The 18,397-nt window shown below is 38.7% G+C and overlaps 1 protein-coding gene across 1 annotated transcript in view; it reads left to right on the forward strand.

Annotated features, from left to right (window-relative positions):
- LOC311423015 (uncharacterized protein) overlaps positions 1 to 18,397 on the forward strand; it is a 219,465-nt gene extending 201,068 nt beyond the window's left edge. The window contains exons 8-11 of the mRNA XM_084496600.1: positions 15,334 to 15,603; positions 16,049 to 16,096; positions 17,292 to 17,398; positions 17,831 to 18,397. Of these exons, the coding sequence (XP_084352726.1) occupies positions 15,334 to 15,603; positions 16,049 to 16,096; positions 17,292 to 17,398; positions 17,831 to 17,836 (431 nt within the window). The 3' untranslated portion in view covers positions 17,837 to 18,397. The remainder of the gene's footprint in view (positions 1 to 15,333; positions 15,604 to 16,048; positions 16,097 to 17,291; positions 17,399 to 17,830) is intronic.

Here is an 18,397-nt window from a genome sequence, read left to right on the forward strand (position 1 = left end):
TGTTCTTGAGATCACATGCAGGGCTTGCAGAGACATTTTTTGTAATGAGACGTTCCACAGTGTATACGATGCGGGCAAAGTCACTTTTGGAAAAGGAACTGTGCTTTCAGTTGTACCAGGTATGCAGAAAATCGTTCTGAAAAACAGAGCTGCTTCAGTTTTGCCTTGTTCTTCATTTTTTTGGGGGGAAGTTTGGAAACGCAAATGGGCTATTCTCCAGGAATCCTTAGGACTTGGTTCCCCACGTGTCCCAATGCCTTGGGCCCCCTGCAGTTCTTTATGGCACCTAATCTCCTTTACATGCCTGTTTCTTTCTTTCCCTTTGCACTGTCAGACGGGTTTCCATGCACCTTGTTGTGGATTTGCCTTTGTGATGACAAAATGAGCTGGGCTTTTTGTAATGGGAGGAAATGCTGTGCGACTATGGGAACTACAAACTGACCTTTGGCACAGGGACCAGGCTGTCCGTCCAACCAAGTGAGTGTGGAGCTTTCCATAAGTGTTCCATATGGGACTCATGCTGCAGATGTTGTTACATTTTCATCCTTTACCCTTAGCTTTGCCAAGCTGAAATACCTTCTCTCCCTGTGCAGGCTCTGAGAGTGCCCTGGGTGCAGTATTTAATGAGGTTTTTGGGTGGTTGGAGCAAGCCTCAACTTGAGGTCTGCATGCCCGTGGGAAAGGGTGACCTATGTGTTGCTGGAAAAGGTCTTTGCCAGCCATATGAAGGTCTTCCTTGTTATGGGGAAATGAGAACATTTGCTTAATGGTCTTTGTTGTTGTGATTGCTGACTGGGAGAGGCTCACATTTGGAGCTGGAACAAAGCGCTGTGTAAAGTATGGTGAGTACAGTTACTTGCAAGGCAAGGCAGATGTAGCCCAGATGGTAATGTTGGAGTGTAAGTTTTGGTCAAGCTCTCTTTGAGTGTTCACAAACCTGTGCCTTCTCTCTGATTACAGCAGAGTGGTGGGGTGTTTCGTGAAGAAAATTTGTCAGAGCAGAATTTTGTCCTTGAAACAGAGGGAAAGCTATTTATAAAGGCATGTCAGGGGTGATTGCTTTTTGGCCATGGGTAGTGCATGCTCAGCCGGGCTGGGTCCCAAAGCAATTCCTGGTGTTTCTGAGGCATGTGAGAACACTGTGTGTATAATGCAGTAGTTGGAAAGATAAGAGTCTGTAATGGAATGTCACTGACGGTAAAACACTGTGAGTACAATCACTGAGCACACAGTAGCACTTTGTAGCAAAGGAGGCTACCAGGAGTATGCTTTCACTTGACACCTTCTTTTAATCAAGCTTGTGTAGTTGCTGACCAAATGCTTTTTTCATGGCTCTTGCAGGGCTGTTCATGAGATGCTATCTGAACGTGTTTCAGTCTGCAGTGGTTCTCAAACCTTGTGCTTCTGCAGTTGCAGGGCCACCCGTGATGTGCTTTCCATCAGGAAAGGCTTTGGCTCTTGACAGAAGCAGCAGTCCTGAAATCTCACAGCTGTCTCTGAAATGCATGGATTGCCCGACTTGATGGTTTTCCACATGCTTTGTGCACAAAAGCAGCGCCACACACATGGTCCCCCTGATTCTGGGCAAGAGTTACTGTAGGTGAGAGTTGTCACTCATGAGGCATAAAAATTACCAAAGGTGACAGGGCATGCTCCCCTGCAAAGTGCAATTGGCCTAGGATACGGATTTTCCTTTATTGCAGGTAGTGACCCTGCGCTTGAACCTGTTGTGTCAGGGACCTCTGCCATGGCCTGATTCCAGGTGCTTTGTGCTTGAGATCACATGCAGGGTTTGCAGAGACATTTTTGTAATGAGATATGCCAGTGTGTATGATGACCGCACAGTCACTTTTGGAAAAGGAACTGTGCTTTCAGTTGTACCAGGTAAGCAGCAAATCATACTAAAAATGAAATTGTCTTTTCCTTTTTGATGGCAAGACAGTGGACTGCGCAGCAGTACTGTAGAGTCAGGTGGAGTGGGGGTACTGGGGAGATGCTTCTCAGTTTTGGGCCCTGTTACATTCCGTGAAGCCAGACTCTTAACCTCCACTTGCAGCCTAGGATCCTTCAGACCCATCTTACCCTCTGCTGCCCCTCCTAGCCTTGACACTGTTTGGCTCAGCCTTGAGGACAAGTGCCACTTCTGCAGGAGCTGCCTGGGCTTTTTGTAATGGGAGGAAATGCTGTGTGGCTATGGCTCTGGATATGGCAAACTGACCTTTGGCTCAGGGACCAGGCTGTATGTCCAACCAAGTGAGTGCTCAGCTTTCCTGTTTATCCTTTGTCAGATATTCTTACGTATCCAGTGTTTCATTCTGTAGACATTCTTGTGGTATTTACGTCTCCTTACAGAGGGGAAGGAGTGTTTAGGCACTATTTCATTTGTTGCTGCCAAAGTATGCCATCAGAGGTGTCTCTCAGATAATGATCTTTGATGAAATCCCCACACAAGTTAACAATCACCATTGAAAGATGCTCTTGTGCCTACTAATTTTTTTCTATGTGGAGAACTTCTTCTATTGAGATAAAGATGCTGTGAACATGGTGCTCTAGGCTGCTGATAGTCTGGGAGGGTGCAGAAAGTGTGGTGTTGTTTAGGGAGATGGATAGGTTGACCGTCTTGTTCATTGTGCCTGTGTATGGCTCATGGGGAATGCGTAATGGAATTCAGTTCTATTCCTTACTTGGGTCTTTTAGCTATTTTGGGTAGGTCCAGGCTGTGCATGATCCAGCTGTTTCCTGCTAGTCATGCTAACTAGCTCTGATAGGTAGACTGTTGTTCTGAGTGTAACCAGAGAAAGAAAAGCTGTGGATTAATATGATAGTAGTTTTCAGCCTGGATATCTTGTGGGCAGTGAAAGTAGGAACCTTATGTTTCTGAGCAGATAGCTTGCAGTGAGAGGACTCCTGAAAAAGCCAAGCAAGTGAAATTGCACACCATAAATCCACACTGCAGAAACCAGCTGGTTTCCAGCTGAATCTCAGCATCCCACTTGCCTGGAATGTAAGTAAAGAGTCTACGATACAGCCTGAGTGGTGGCAGTGTCATCTGCTGGAATCTGAACCCTCTGGGTTTCTGTCAAGTGCTGTGCTATTGTGACAACACCCTCAAATTCACTTTTGGCTCAGGGGTTAAGGTTACCCTCTTGCCAAGTAGGTGGGTTAATCCCTGTGTGTTGCAATTTCACTCCACAGTCATGTCCTGGGGGCTGTGTTCCAGGAGAGAAAAAGTAACTTCAGCCCTCAGAAAATGCTGATTTTGTTGCTAAGTAGATGTTAAAAATGCTTTTTTTTTTTTTTTTTTTTTTTTTAAAATGTGTGTGTGTGTGTTTTTGTGTCCACACTGCTATGTAACTCTTTAAATTGAGAAAAATCAAGAAGTCTCCTTAAAGATAAGTCCAAATGTAGTTGACAAATTCCTGCCAAATTTTTTGCATGCTCATTGTAAATTTACAGGTGCATAACTCCTAAAATACTTAAACATGGGGAGGGGAAGGATAAAAGGGAGTAAGAAGGAGATGTCTCCATATATCAACCTTCATGAAACCAAGAGCTGATTTGCTAAAATGTCTTAACTGTCTTGAAAACATGGGCCAAAAAAATAATAATAATAAAAAAAAATGACATGATATGCAGTATCAAAGTGGAAATTAGTGTTTATTTATTCATTTATTCTATTATGTTAGGTCATTACCAGAGCACTGCTCTCACCTAATATAATGGATTCTAGATGTGTTTGAAGCACTGTCTTACTTCTCTTACCTTCATTTGAAAATCCCAAGATGCAGAGTATCCAAGAGAGGAATAGCAGTTTGATTAGGCATTTAAATTCCCATAATCCCATCTTTCCATGAAGGAAGTGCTGTATTTTGTTTTAAATTTCCTGTGATTAGATCACATAACCTATATTTGTAGCCATGGATGTGATGGCTGCAGGGATGGTTTTTGTTGGCTTGTTTTTCATTGTGTGAATGCTGGCTATACCATCATCTTTGGAAAAGGGACAAAGCTTCTTGTGAAACCAAGTAAGAAACATGGTTATATGTATTTGCAGTTTTTATTGTAGATTTAGATTTGAATAGCAGAGTGGCTTTTAGCATCATGACTTGGCAATTAAAGGAATGTTAGTTGATGATAGAACTGATTTAAATTACTGTAGTCATTCTTGCATTATCTGCCCATTTGATATATCATAGAAAGATACAAACAAACAAACAAACCATAGACGGACTGATAAGAAGATGGTTTTCATCAGTTACTCTGACCCTAGACCACGGTCATGTTGTTCATATCCCTTTTTGCCATTCCAGCAAACAAGGCTTTGTGGTGCAGCTATTGAACCACATCTAACAGTGAAGTCACCAGACCTTTTTTTGTCAGTAGGGATCTTAAACAGCTTCATTACTAATGGTCTATTAGCATGGCTCAACAAATTACCATACTTTAGTGAATCTCTGTAACTATACCTGTACATGCTCTTAGCAAGCAACATGTGAGGTTTTTTTGAAGTTTAGTGTTCATAAAATCACAAAATTTGGGAGGGACTTCTGGAGAACATCTAGTCCAGGCCCTTTGTCCAAAGCAGGGTCAACAAAAAGAAGTTTCTGTTGACATGGACATCTCTGAGTGGAGATTCTGTAACCTCTCTGTGAAATCTGCTCCAGTGTTTAACCATCCCCTCAATTATATCTTTTTCCTTAAGTTTAAGTGGAATTTCCCATTTTTCAGTCTGTGCCAATTGCCTGTTGTCCTGTTACTAGGCACCCCTGAGGAGAGTCTAGTTCTGTTTTCTTTACTTCTTCCTATTTGGCATTTATACCCATATAACACCTCCCCCTCCAAGCTCTGTCTTTTCCAGGCTAAAAAATCCCAGCTCTCTCTCTGTCTCTTTCTATGGCAGATGTTTCATTCCCTTAATCATCTTTGTGGCCCTTCACTGGACTTGCTCTAGAAAATCTGCATCTTTCTTGTACTGGGGATCCCTGTCAATCACATTAGTGTTGTATTAGATAACCTCAAGAGGTCCCTTCTAATCTAAGTGATTCTGTGACTCTTTGGGCTGCGGCAAATTCTCATAGTTTCCCTGAAAAAAAAAAAAAAAAAAAAAAAAAAAAAAAGCCTTATCAAAATGCCCACAGTATTAATCATATCAAAGGGGGAGGAGAAAGAAAGAAAATTCTGTGCAGTGTTTTTTTCTGATCTTCATGATGCATATCTGAAACCTTAGATGGGAATAGAACAAGACTGGAATTTGTGAAAAATAATGTATATGAATGCATTTTTTTCTAGGCAGAGAAAAAGTGAACATTGGCTCCAAATTCCAATTTCACAACTGCAAGTAGACAAGACTGTTTTTTTCAAAGGCTGTTTTTTTTTTTTTTTTTTTTTTTTTTTTTTTTAATGAAATGAGATGCTAAAGTAAGGGCATTTTTTTCCTTCTGAATTTAGAATAATCTGTAGGAGAAGATGAAAAATATGGAATATCTGCTGTTGTGCTAGTGAATGTGTCATTGAGGGCAACCAGTTATGCAGTTGTCTTCTCCACTTCTCTTGATAGTTGGACTGTTACCTTCATACACTAAGTCAGTGCTCACAGATCTTGCTGTTTGTGCTAGAACTGGATAAATACTATGTGACCTCTTGATCTGGTGGTCAATGCTGCATTATTCCATTGCATCCAAAATGTGAGGATTTTGTGTCATGCAGGTATTACCTCTATTAAGTCTCAGCAAGAATGGCCTGAAAAAGACATAATGCTCTCTATTATCTTGTCTGTCTACTGGTTGTATAGTTGAAATGCCTGGATGGCAGGTATATCCTGCCAGGCTCTCTCATTCTTTCCTTTTCACTGTTGGATACCCTGAGCTCTTGATAAAGACATATGGATGTTGGAGGGTCCTGTCCTACAGTTAATATGATTCAATTATTATTATGTAGGATAAATGTTCAAATAAACCAAAGTAAGCTGACTTTTATTTTTCATTTTATAATCTCACTAACAGATTTATTTATTTATTTATTTATTGTATTCTTCACCTTAGATTTTGGTTGTATCTCTGTAGGCTGGAAAAGAACAACAAAACTCCACTGCCTCTATCCTCATGCAAAGACTAGCAATGTTGTCTCACCTTGCTGGTCAACTGTTGAGAATCTGTTAATAAGTTGCTTAGTGCCACTGTAACATCAAAGCTCAAATTTCTCTCTCCAAAAAGTGGAATTTAGAAACATGCATACAGGGATGTTTTGAACCTCTTTCTTTGTCCCTTCCCCCCCCCCAAAAAAAAAAAAAAAAAGAAAAGAAAGAAAGCATGTGTATGTCGAACTACAGTTCTCAATCTGTTGAAAGGTGATAATGGTGCTATTTAAAAACTCCAGTATATTCTTTCCAGCATCAGTAGAAGTGTGACACTGTATCCCAGCTGACATTTAGCTGAAACTAAATTCTTTATGATTTTCTGTAAATGACAACCAAACAATGAAACGTAATAGGTTACATATTCATTGAAATTTTGTTTTTCCTCAAAATATTGGTGTTAGTAACTATTCATATTTACTTAAGAAAGTAAGAGACAAAATGATCTCTGACTTGTAGATTGAGAAGGAAACAAAGAATTTGGCTTGGAAAGTATGTTTTTTTTTGTTGTTTTCTTTCCATGTATGCTTGTGTGGGAAGCTTCATATAACTATATGAATACTGGGTCAGGAAATAACTTCATTTTTGGTAAAGATATAAAACTATCATTAAAGCAATAAGTATTTGGACCATTGCATGGAAAAATGATGACAATGGGAGTCCAGTTGTCTCAGCGCTTGTTAATAGTTAGATAATCACCATGATGTAATGAACACACACAATGTTCTTCAGCAATAAAAGATGATGAGGAAGTAAAGAAGGATGGGTGGGAAGACCCAGATACTGAGAAACCATATGCAATGACTAACAGCAAGCATTATATTTCGGATATAACAAAGGAATCTACATACAGTGTTCCCTGCTATCTAAGGAGTAGATACTCCAGTCTCTGATGCCTGAGGTGACTGTATTCATAGCTAATTATTCCCATGCATGTGAACATAGGGAAATGTATTTGGCAAAAAGAGGCTGGAGAAGATCTGTGGAAATGTGTCTAGGTGTCGATAGGTTTTCTCAGAGGTAGAGACATGGCTGAAAAGATTATCCCATGCCTTCTCCATGTTGCTTGCCCTTCAACACCCACCTAGCTGAATGAAGAGAGCCATTTTGTAAGGACCTGTCACACAGTGCTGATTCTGGAGGATGGGGAAAATACACATGGGGGAGTGGAACAAAACTTCTCGTTGCACCAGGTGAGCTGTCTGATCACTGTTTCAAGAGGGACTCATAACAGGGGATACTATAATATAACTTCAAAAATAATGGTACAGTGGCTCTGTAGAGAAATTTGGGATGTTATACTATTCACTGGAAAGAAGTTGGAGACTTTCTATTTAATCACTGTGCACTAGAAATGCATCTATTCTGGGGAAAGAAAGCAAGTTGAAAATGAACAAACAAACAAACAAACAAGTGAAATACAAGAACAGAGATGTGAAAAAATATAATGGCCTTTGCTGAGTGGTGCAGGTTTGGGTTTGTCAGGGATGGAGGTGTCAGGGCAATTGCATTGTGGCTCTTCCTTTCGGTGTTAATGAGACTACAGTGTGAGGAGGAAGAAGAATGAGTAAAGGGCACAGAAGTAAGAAAGAATGCATGCCAAGTGTGTGGGGTGAGAAATTAAAGGAATATAAGGATAAGTGCTCATAATTTGTGTTCCATTCTTTTTTCTTGAGAAACTAGGACAGGGATGGATACAAAACTGCAAATGGTCAGAGTTATTATTCATTGTGTAGGAATATATCTTTCTTGGAGTTAGCAGAAGATACGACATGTGAAGCAAACATGATAGTTTGTGACATATAGGAGAAGAATCTGGTCCAAGATACTGATACTGTTTTCATGGCACTTCCTTACAATATATGAACCTGGAAGAAAAACTGAGTCTCATGGTCTATTGAAGCAATCAGAGCAGAGAAAAATTATTTACATGGACTGGGGTTGATAGGAGTGTACAAAGATTTTTGCTATGGCAAACAACACAGTGTGTCTCTGGATACCTACAAGCTAACCTTTGGAGATGGAACAAGGCTCATGGTAAAACCAAGTAAGATCTCTGAGTTGTTTAGCGGTCTGAAAAAAAGTAAATGTTCACTAAAAGAGTAATGAAATGCAGTTCAGATGCATGTTGTTGCCCAAAAGTAATGATAATGAACTCACAGTTACTATAGTATCTACTGGATACTCTAGGAAGACAAAGATGGTCCTCAGTGCAATTATTAATTATTATGATAATTGCTTGAATTTGGAGACATACTACACAATATTAAGGAATGAAATTTTAATAAATAAATCTTTCCTCCTCTGAATATTGTGAATGCGTATACTCATAACTGACAAACTTGTCTGAGCATTTTAATCAGAAAACTCAAGGTGTTTTTTTTTTTTAATATTTTTTTTGTTTGTTTTCATTAGTAATTAAATCTTAAGCAAATTTTCAAGTACTGTAGATTTTTCAGGAACTTTTTACTTAAAAAATAAAAGCTATTTAAGAAAAGAAAAATACTTCTGGAGAAAGACTGTCAAGACTGTTTTCCTCCTTCTCCATAGGAAGAGAGTGAAAAGAATTAAAAATAGTTCACCTGTGTCTCAGATATTATCTCTGCTTTCTCAGAAGTTAAATCTCATTTTCTACTTGGGATGGAGAGCAAACTTAATTATGGTCTAGGTTTTGCAGGAAGAATGAGAGTGTGGTGTCACTAATTATTGGATTTTGTTCAGATATTAAGCAATAAATTAATTATGATCTCATTCTCAATTTAATTTGCAAGCTCCTTAGCAACAGGAATCTCCTATGGATTGTGTTCTTTAAGGAGGGATTCTGGGCTTGACATTAACCAGTGAGTGAGGTTACAATGCATTTTGATCCAATATCTATTTTTATATGAATGCATTTTTCTAGTTATATAGAACCTGGTATACAGAGCTTTCACCATGCTTAGCCAGTTTTTGTCAGGTAAAACTAGCTAATCCTACAAACCGGGAGCATGCATTTGGACACTGACAGTTAAATTACCCAAGTTCGTCTCCAACTGCTCAACTGCTTTCTTGTTGTGATATTCCCTTCCCCACTTCCTACTCCCTTTTTTTTTTTTTTTTTTTTTTTTTTAGCTCAGGTGCAAGCGTCCATGAATTCAAGTTCTGATATTTAATGTTTCTGCATTTTTTTTCAACTCTTCTCACAATAGCCATATTATCCAGGTTCTTCTGATATCAAGGGCAATTTGGGTTGTCTCTGGTTCTTAGCCGTGTTCACAATGTAAAACCTAAGAATTTCCTGAATACATACTGAAAGCTCAGTGATCGATGGTAGAACAATTTCCCTACCACAAAGAAATTGCATACTAAAAAGCATAATTTCTGCTTAAAATCTAAATGGCAAATTTGCTCTGACATCACTCTTGATTAATCTAGATGGCAAATCCAAGAGAATGTGATGATGAAGTTTATACTACGCCATCAGTCACTAGGTGAGCTGTGAAGTAAAAGTATTTACTTTTTAGAGATGAATCTGGTGACTGTGAGACAAAGTAATTGATGGGGAATGAGGTGAAGAACAGATTTGTGATGCATGTGGTTTTCCGGAAGCAACTGGATAAATATGATATAGGGGAATATTAAAGAAGAGGAGTTTGAGAGTTTGAAAGGTGCAGTACATGATAATAGTGCTTCATAAAGGGAATGTGAAAAGAAGGTCAAAGGGAAGTAAAGTCCTAGATAGGCGGTTCTGTCTAACTATACCAATAAATGGGATTTCCTTTGGTGGAATATTTCATGGATGAAGGTTCCATTCAATGCCACTCTGGATATTGTAGAGGCCTGTGCCATTGTGTAACTACGGAAGTGGTAACAAATTTACATTTGGATCTGGGACAAGACTTCTGGTTCTGCCAGGTACATTCATCCTGATTTTTTGCCTAATTTGCAAACTAGTTGTTGTTACACATTAAAATCTGGGAAATGGCAGCTCTCAAATTTATGGTAGCCAGAGGTTTCACCCTAACTGGTTGAAGTTGTTCCAAGGCGGCTGTCCAAGAATTATTCTTTGTGCTTACAATGATCTTCATTCAATTGCATTCCTATAATAAGCTAAGACAAAGACCAGTTTTGGTGTTCTGTCAAGTCACATGCATTTCTTCTGTTCTAAGGGTAAATCCATTTAAATTCCATTGGTTTCAAGCAAAGTCGTGGATTATGTGTCTGGTGTACAAGCGTTGAAATACAAGAATGGCTATAATACTTAGAAAATACCTACTTATTGTGACTATCACCATTTTATCTGGTCTTTACTTGTAGCAGAATCCCATCAAGAAACAATATACTCATAACATTTTTAAATATTAGTGTTGGAATGGGAACTGAGCTGTCTTTTAGCTGGTTACTGTGATATAAAGATATGGTGTTATCCACACATTCTGTAAGTGTACATGACTGGGACTTGAATCCAGATTTATCAAGTTGTAACAGCTACAAGTCCATACTTAATCCTTACTTCTGCTATTACTTATCTTACTAAGTGAGGGTGTATGAATCCTGATCTGGTAAGATTTAGAAGGCTCAGATACTTTTGCAACTCGCTGTGAGGTTCTAAGATCTGGATAGGATCTCAGTGTGCTGTTAATTCCAGGGAGAAGATAACTATAAGTACAGTCAAAGGCTTTCTTGTAAAGTTTTCCTGGATAAATAAAAGATAATTCCTGTGAATTATGGGGGTGAAGAAGGATACAAGCTGACATTAGGAAAGGAACCTTGTTGATGATCAAACCAAGTGGGTAACAAACAGTGAAATGTTAAGGAGAAACATTGGACTGACAGGAGATGGTCCTAATTACATGGCACACTGAACAGGGATTTTAGGTGATATTACTGATGGAAAAAAAGCATATTATTCTACTATTGTCCCACAAAGTGCAATACACAATTCTAACCAATGAATGAGTGATTTTTCACTTTATCCCTCTGTTCCTGATTATTTTGTTTTAGATTTCTGTGGTACTTTTAGAGTGACTTAAATCAATGTGCTTAGCTACTGCTCCCTCAAATTATTCTCTGCTCTAGAATGGCTGTATGATCTGATTGGCAGTATGAGTTGGGAAAATCTGTCTACATTTTTGTAGTGATTGGCATCAGTGTGCCAATCAGGGATATGTGAAACTGGCGTTTGGAGCTGGCACCCAACTTCTTGTTATCCCAAGTAAGTTTCAGCTTTCTGTATGATATTAACACTGGGATTGGTAATTACTTTTAGGGTAGGTGGACTAGGGATTACATGGAAGCACGTTCCCAAATTATTTTAGACTTCCCCTGATGAAAATCAGTTGGAATAGAGGTGCTGCCTTGGAATCCAAGGATTGCTTGTGTATGGTGTGGCTGTGAACTGCTGCAGTAAAGACCAGCTAGAGAAGACTGTCATATTTTCTATAGTTTTCTGTTGCTAAAGGTTTTACACAGGCTTAGTAGTCACAGCATAGTGCAGTCATGCATAGAGAGCTGCAACACATTTTACATGCTGCCAAATGCTGCAAAAGAAGTTTAACACATTTACAGACTTTCTGGCTACTAATTTCAGACTTGATTTGTGCATCTTTAAAATAATAATTATATGGTGTCTGGGGGTTATTCTGATTAGTGGCCTAAAAATTGGATTTTCTAACTCAGCCTATGTCAATATTTGTTAGTTTTAAAATGCAAAAGTGAAGTCCCTTCCATATTCATATAAACTGATACTGCAGTGTGAAGTCAGTTATTAGAAAAGGGACTGAACTTCTTGTGATGCTTTGTAAGTCTTCGTCCTTTTCTCAGTAACATTTCAAAATGCTTTAGAAACCTGAGAATACATAATGAAGTTTCATCTAACTTTGTGCGTCATCTTCTAGTAGAAAGTTTTCCCACATATTTTGGATGAGGAGCCATTGAAATATGCACCTGGTAGGCAAGAATTTATTGCAAAGGGTTAATATTGAGTGGAAAACTGAAAGATACAGTATGTTTGTCTTTAGAAGAGGGACTAGATTACAAGTCAGCTCAGGTGAGTAACATCTGGAGGACAGGCTATAAAGATGGAAGCAGTGACTACCAGTTTGTGTTTCTAAATAGATCTATTATGGAAAGATATTATGGAGTCGTTTTGGAGGATGAACATAGACTCTAGATGAGGAAGAAAGGGACTAGAGAAGGCTGAAAGAAAATTAAACTAGGATTATTTCTCAGCATGTTAGGCAAAACAGAGTAGGAACCTGGGAATACTGCAGATGAGAGAATCATCAATTTCTTAGGCTAGTGTCATCAGCATATCATTGATCTTAACTTTGGAGTCTTGTAAGACAGTTTGAAGGTTTATGCAGTAAATATGAAAAGGAAAATATTAGCTTGACAGGGCTAACATTGTTACACAGACACCGGTCTACATGTTTTCCTTAGATTGAAGGGAAAAATTCAGACACCCCTGGTTTCATGTTGAAATCATAGTTTCACATTGCATCAGGAGTAAATTTCCCAGGTGACTTAGACTATGTTATTTTAATGATTTGAACTCAGTGTCTGGGATATCAGAGCTAGGAGAGTAATTTTTGGAAATGGCACAAAGCTATCTATCTGTGATCCCAAGTAAGTTATCTGATTAAAAGTGAATTAAATAGAGTGATTAAATAGAGTGATTAGGGAAGGTTATTATTTAGGTGTGAAATACACATCTATATGTGAGGCATCCACAAATATAAGATTGAAAATTCTTCTGACTCTCTGGTAACAACACAAAAAATTATCTTCTACCTGTGTTTAGGCAGGGATTTTCGGCTGATACTTTTTTCTTACTTACTAAACATTTTTTTTTTCCTGATACTACATGTATTGTTATTCTATAATTCAATAATGTACTTGTTTGGAGTTGACATTTGATTTTTCTTCCAGAAACTACATCTCTAGAATATAAAATTGAAAACAGTTTCCAACAGTTAAAATTTGTGCTGGCTTTGAAAGAAAAGGCATGAAAAGTATATGGTGAAAAAGACAGAGGCTCTCAGGAAGTTAATGAAAGCCTCTTCAAGTCTTCATGTTTTCAAAGACAATTATTACACAGATGGGCTAAGCCATTGCATTCACTTGTGAGCTTTAAATGATCAAAGACTCTCTGTCAAACTAATTCCAGTCTGGTCAGCAATTGAGAGAGTCTTCAAGGGAATGGGTAATTAGATAATTCTCTATACACAATAGTGTGTTAAACCAGTTCATGATTTCTAATGCATCCTGTTTGAAAAAAGAGGCACAGGTCTTCGTCTGATTGGAACAGGCTTCTACTGCTCTCTCCCTGAAATCTCCCGATTTCTGGAGTTGGCTATCTGAGTAGACTGGGCGGGAATAGTACTCCTGATAGCTCCTGTTCTTCCACACAGAAGATATCCTTCAGTAAGGATGAAATTAGGCAGGGTGGACAGCTCAGAATATCATTATTTACTTCTCAATATTTTCTGCAAATAAAGGTAATAGACATCAATGCAACGTTTCCAACATATCCACCAATGCATTAAGACAATGACATGAAACATATATCACAGTGCTGCGGTTATAATAGCTTATATTTACCAAGACTGCTATCTGCAGACTTTCATAATGGTGAGCAAATATGCAAAGGAATGTATTGGGAAAAAGCCTCCAGTTACGGAACAAAGTGAGCAACCTCTCTGAGCAAGAATGAGAAATGAGCATTTTTCAAAGTTGGTGCTGAAGCTGCCAGCAGAAACAGATGTGCTTTTCATAATCTGCTCAAGATAAAAGCATAACACAGATAGTGAGAAAAAAAAAAAGCACTAATTTGGAGAGTGGTGCATAAGTAGCTCTTCAGAAAGCAGAGCACTCACTATGAGAGAGAAGAACATCTATCAGTTCCTCTTTTCTTTTGTATCCCTGTACTCCATGGTAATGATATATCATGCTTCATCTGTATTATTATTATTATTATTATTATTATTATTATTATTATTATTATTATTATTATTTTAAACAGGAGTCTCCCATACAGCTTATTATCTGACTCTATCACTGAAATTTATTTTCAAAAGAATAACTGTATTGCATGGGGATTATTGGGGCAGGTGAGTTGAGCTGGGGAAGTCAGAGTATACACTAGACCATATTCTGCACTGCTGGGAAAGAGACAGTCTCACTGGGTTTTTCAAAGCCTGGACAAAGCCCATACAGATGAACTGCAATTCAGGAGAAGACTCAGAGAAAAATACCACTGGGCTTTGTGGATAAGGTTTTTCTGAGGTGGTATTAATAAAGTACAGACATTTTTTTAAGGTGCTGCCAGCTGGCAGTTGAACAGATCAGAACAGTTTCTCTCAGTGGTGGAACAAGAGCCTGTGCTTGGATAAGATTTTGAGGTGGTTTCTAAAAGCCAAGATTTTAGTCTAGATTTCCCCAAAGGGAAGAAATTTAAACTTCTTCATCTGGGACTAATCTATCTTTGCTATTTCTACAATACTTAACAGTGTGGTGTGAGAGCAGGGACTAAGCAAATGTTAATCTAAACTCTGAACCTTATCCAGTAACCCTTTCTCAGTTTACAGATGTGGTATGAAGCTCAGGTTCAAACTTGTGGTCATAGAGTCCAACAGAAAATGCATTCAGAGGGCTACTGAGAGACCCATATTTACATGTTGGCTACAGTATCTCTTTAATGATGTTTTACTTGTTCATCACTAGAGTACTGCAATACTATTAACATTTTATTATTATGATTACTCTTCCCCAGACACATAACTTCTCATAGCAGTGAAGCAAGAAGAGAGAGAGTGCTCTCTGCCTGTTCCCAGAATACATCCCCCAGTGCAGTCAGGCCAAGATCCTAAAGGAATCCCAGGCTGCAGAGTAGAGTTGAACAAGCTGTTACAGAGAGGAATGCCTAGGTTAGATATCAACATCTAGGCTGTGGGTGGCCACATGAGTATCATTTGAGATGCTCTAAAGATCCTGTCTGACTCCCTATCTGTGGCTCTAAGACAGCATAAGTCTCATGTAGCTCCTGCATTACCTACTATGGATGCCTTCATTTTCTAAAGATGTCCTAGCGCAAGGTCCTTATGATCAATCTCCCAGTGGAATCATGTAGTGACCTCCATACTTATGTGTCTGTACATCAAGATTCAAGGAACTATGACTGTGTAATCTCACCTAATGTCTCTTCTATTCTCCACTTTCAGAGGTTGTTCCATCTCCTTCGGTCTACAGGCTGACCGCTAAAGATGATGAGAATTTGGAAATGTGCCTTATCACAGATTATGCCCCTAAAAACCTTAAGGTTAAATCAAACTCAGATTATAGAAAGACTCAAGCTGTTGTGGAGGTGGCAACATCCGAGAATAAACAGGAAGCAAGCTACCTGACAACCTACTGGGCCAAGAAAGATGAAATGGAGTGTGGTGCAGAGGATGACAGCGCTGGAAAATTAGAAGGAAAGGATCCTGAAAGCGGTAATGTCACTGTTGGATGTGCATTCAGGGTTAGAGGCAATCTGGTCTCTGTCTCTCCAGTATGAACAGGACTTGTTCACATCTCCCAACCCTGCAAGCAGTACTGAGCTATGCTCCCATGCTCTAGAAGAATCTTGTCTTGTTGCATCTGTTTTCTTTTGCCTTCTTGATAGAAACAAGATTAAAGCTCAGTATGCTGGTACAGTCACAACAGAGAGATTTCAAAATCATGCCATGGGGGATATAAAGCTTGAAATTCTTTTGTCTGGTGGGACACTAAACTTTAGATCATATTAAATGCTAACCCTGAAAATAGCAGACATTAATATTTATTGGATGGTTTAAAGGCTAGAAACTATAATTCAGTTCTTCTAAGTAGAGACATCTTAATGAACTTCTGAAGTCAATTCCTGTTATTAATTTAATATATTGTTACTATTTGCAGGTGCCAGCACTGTCTGTGTAACAGGGATGTCACCACACTTCAAGACAGGTATGAACACAGCATTTTAGGAGTAAAATTTAATTAAAGGAACTGTCTTCCTCCTCCCTCCCCCCCCCCCCCCCTTTTTTTTTTCAATGTTCCCTGTTTTCAGAATTCCTGTTGGAGCAAAAATCATACACTGGGAATTTTTTAAAGGGCTACACAGGATTTAAATACAAAGGCTGGAAGTCATTGGGTTGATGTAGACTTCCAGATCTGAATCGGTAATTTAAAGTGACCTCTGTAGCTGGTACCTACATGGTCTTGCAAGGTGTTGCCAAACAGACACTGCTCACCCTATAATGGTTTAAGGCACAGATACATCAGCTTCACTGAAAGTCTGCTGCATTTCAGATTTCAAAAGAGCTGTTTGTAGTTTTGGGTGTGCAAACACCTAATGAGCCAAAAGATAAGCAAGTGGTTTCTGCAGTATGTGTGCACTGAGCAGGCTCTGCTACAGCTTGTGGCTATGGGAGTACGCTACGCTGCACTGGAGCCCAAGCAATTGCTGTTTGTGCTAGTTCAAAGGACCTGAGCCTGCCTCTGCTCTGCTCTAGCCTTGTTTGCAGAATAGCTGTACTTTTGCAAATATGCAGCCTTGCTGAAAGAGAGGGAGAGGAAAAACAAAACGAGAGGAAAAAAAATAATAAAAAAACACCGAAAAACAGTTAGCCAAATGTTTCCAAAACACTACTTCAGAAAAATACTCATCAGTAAACTTGGCTGATTTGACAAGTTGTTTCAGAGGGGTTTTCAAATGACTTTTTGATAACAGCTCGTTGCTTTTCCAATATAGAACAATATTTTTTTCTGATGAAAATGACTTTGTAACTATGAATAATAGAACATTCTGATAGACTCTTTTTTCTATGGATAAAATTTAACTTGTTTTCCTACTGCCCTCAGAAAATTGGGAGAGAGAAAGGAGGGACTCTTCCTGCATCTGTGGTTCATAATACGCTGTTATTTAAAAACAACTAGATGGTTAGCAGTTATCCTTACTGGAGAACTAATGTTTGCTGAATGAAAGCCTGGCCCTTGAAACAGTCTGTCAGTTAAGTAGTCCTGCTTACTGTCTCATTAGGTATCCTATAAGCTAACACAATCATGCAAAGTAGAACAGCTTCATTAAGAAGTATTTACATGTCTGTCTGGAAGTCAGGATATCCCAGTGCTCTTGTGACTCTCATTCCTGGTTTTACAGATGAAAACCTGAACATGCTATCTCTCACACAGCTGGGCTTGAAAATAATTTTAATGAAAGGAGTAATTTTTAATGTGGTGATGACAATCCTTATGTGGAAGAAAAAAGTGAGTATGCAAGGGAAATGGTAAGACTTCTGACAGAAAATACCTGTATCAGTTCATTAGCTATGAATGTTCCCTCTGTATTTTACACACTCTGTTCATACACCTTTTATCTATCACCAGTAAAATCCCTCCAATTCTTTGCAACTCATTACTTGGACCTATCATTGTTTTCTCCACTACATGAATCTATTTACCCTTCCTTATCCACACACAGATTTAACTTTTGTCTTCTTTCTAGACATCTCTCTCTCCTATTCCTACAACCTTTTCTTCCCTTGTCTGCACTCATCCATCAGATTCATCACCTGGCCATTCTCCAGCAGTGAAAGTTTGATGGTCATTGACTTTAAGACCTAATATGTTGCTTCAGGTCTACAATTATGTAGTTGTGACTGTACCCCAAATTTAGTATACCTTTATTTTTTGTTACAGGAATGAAAGTAACCAGTGAAGACCTAAGTACCAAAAAATCTGCTGAGAATCTTTACAGGAGCATCGGGTGCAAGAGGGAACACAGGCCAGGCGTTCCTCTTGCAAGAGATATCACATCGTGTTTTCTGTACATCAAACCAGTCATTATAGTCTAAATTGCTTTATTTGCATTTTTAAAAAGCTACGCAGAGATATGCTTACAATTTTCAGCATTGTGCTCTCTCACAGATCTGATTCATTTAGCATGACGATGACTTTTTTTTTTTTTTGGCTGAAGAGCAGATTGCTTCCCAGAGTATTCATTTGCAACTGAAATGGCAAAAGGAGTCTTAGTCAGGGTGCTATGCACCATTTCTTTTCTGACTTTTGCTGTCCGAGCAAGGTGTTCCTCCCTCTAACCCCACCCCATCCCCCCTAAAAGAAAAAAAAAATGCTGCTAGGTCTCCCAGAAGTCCTTAAATTAGTAAAATTCTTGCTTCTCTATCACAGAATAATGCTTTTTGCCATTTTTTTAAAGTCTACCTGGCCTTTGGATGCTATTAAATAATCATTATCAATAATAAGAAA

Source organism: Aythya ferina, assembly GCF_964211825.1.
Source record: "Aythya ferina genome assembly, chromosome: 23".
NCBI classification, from domain to species: Eukaryota; Metazoa; Chordata; class Aves; order Anseriformes; family Anatidae; genus Aythya; species Aythya ferina.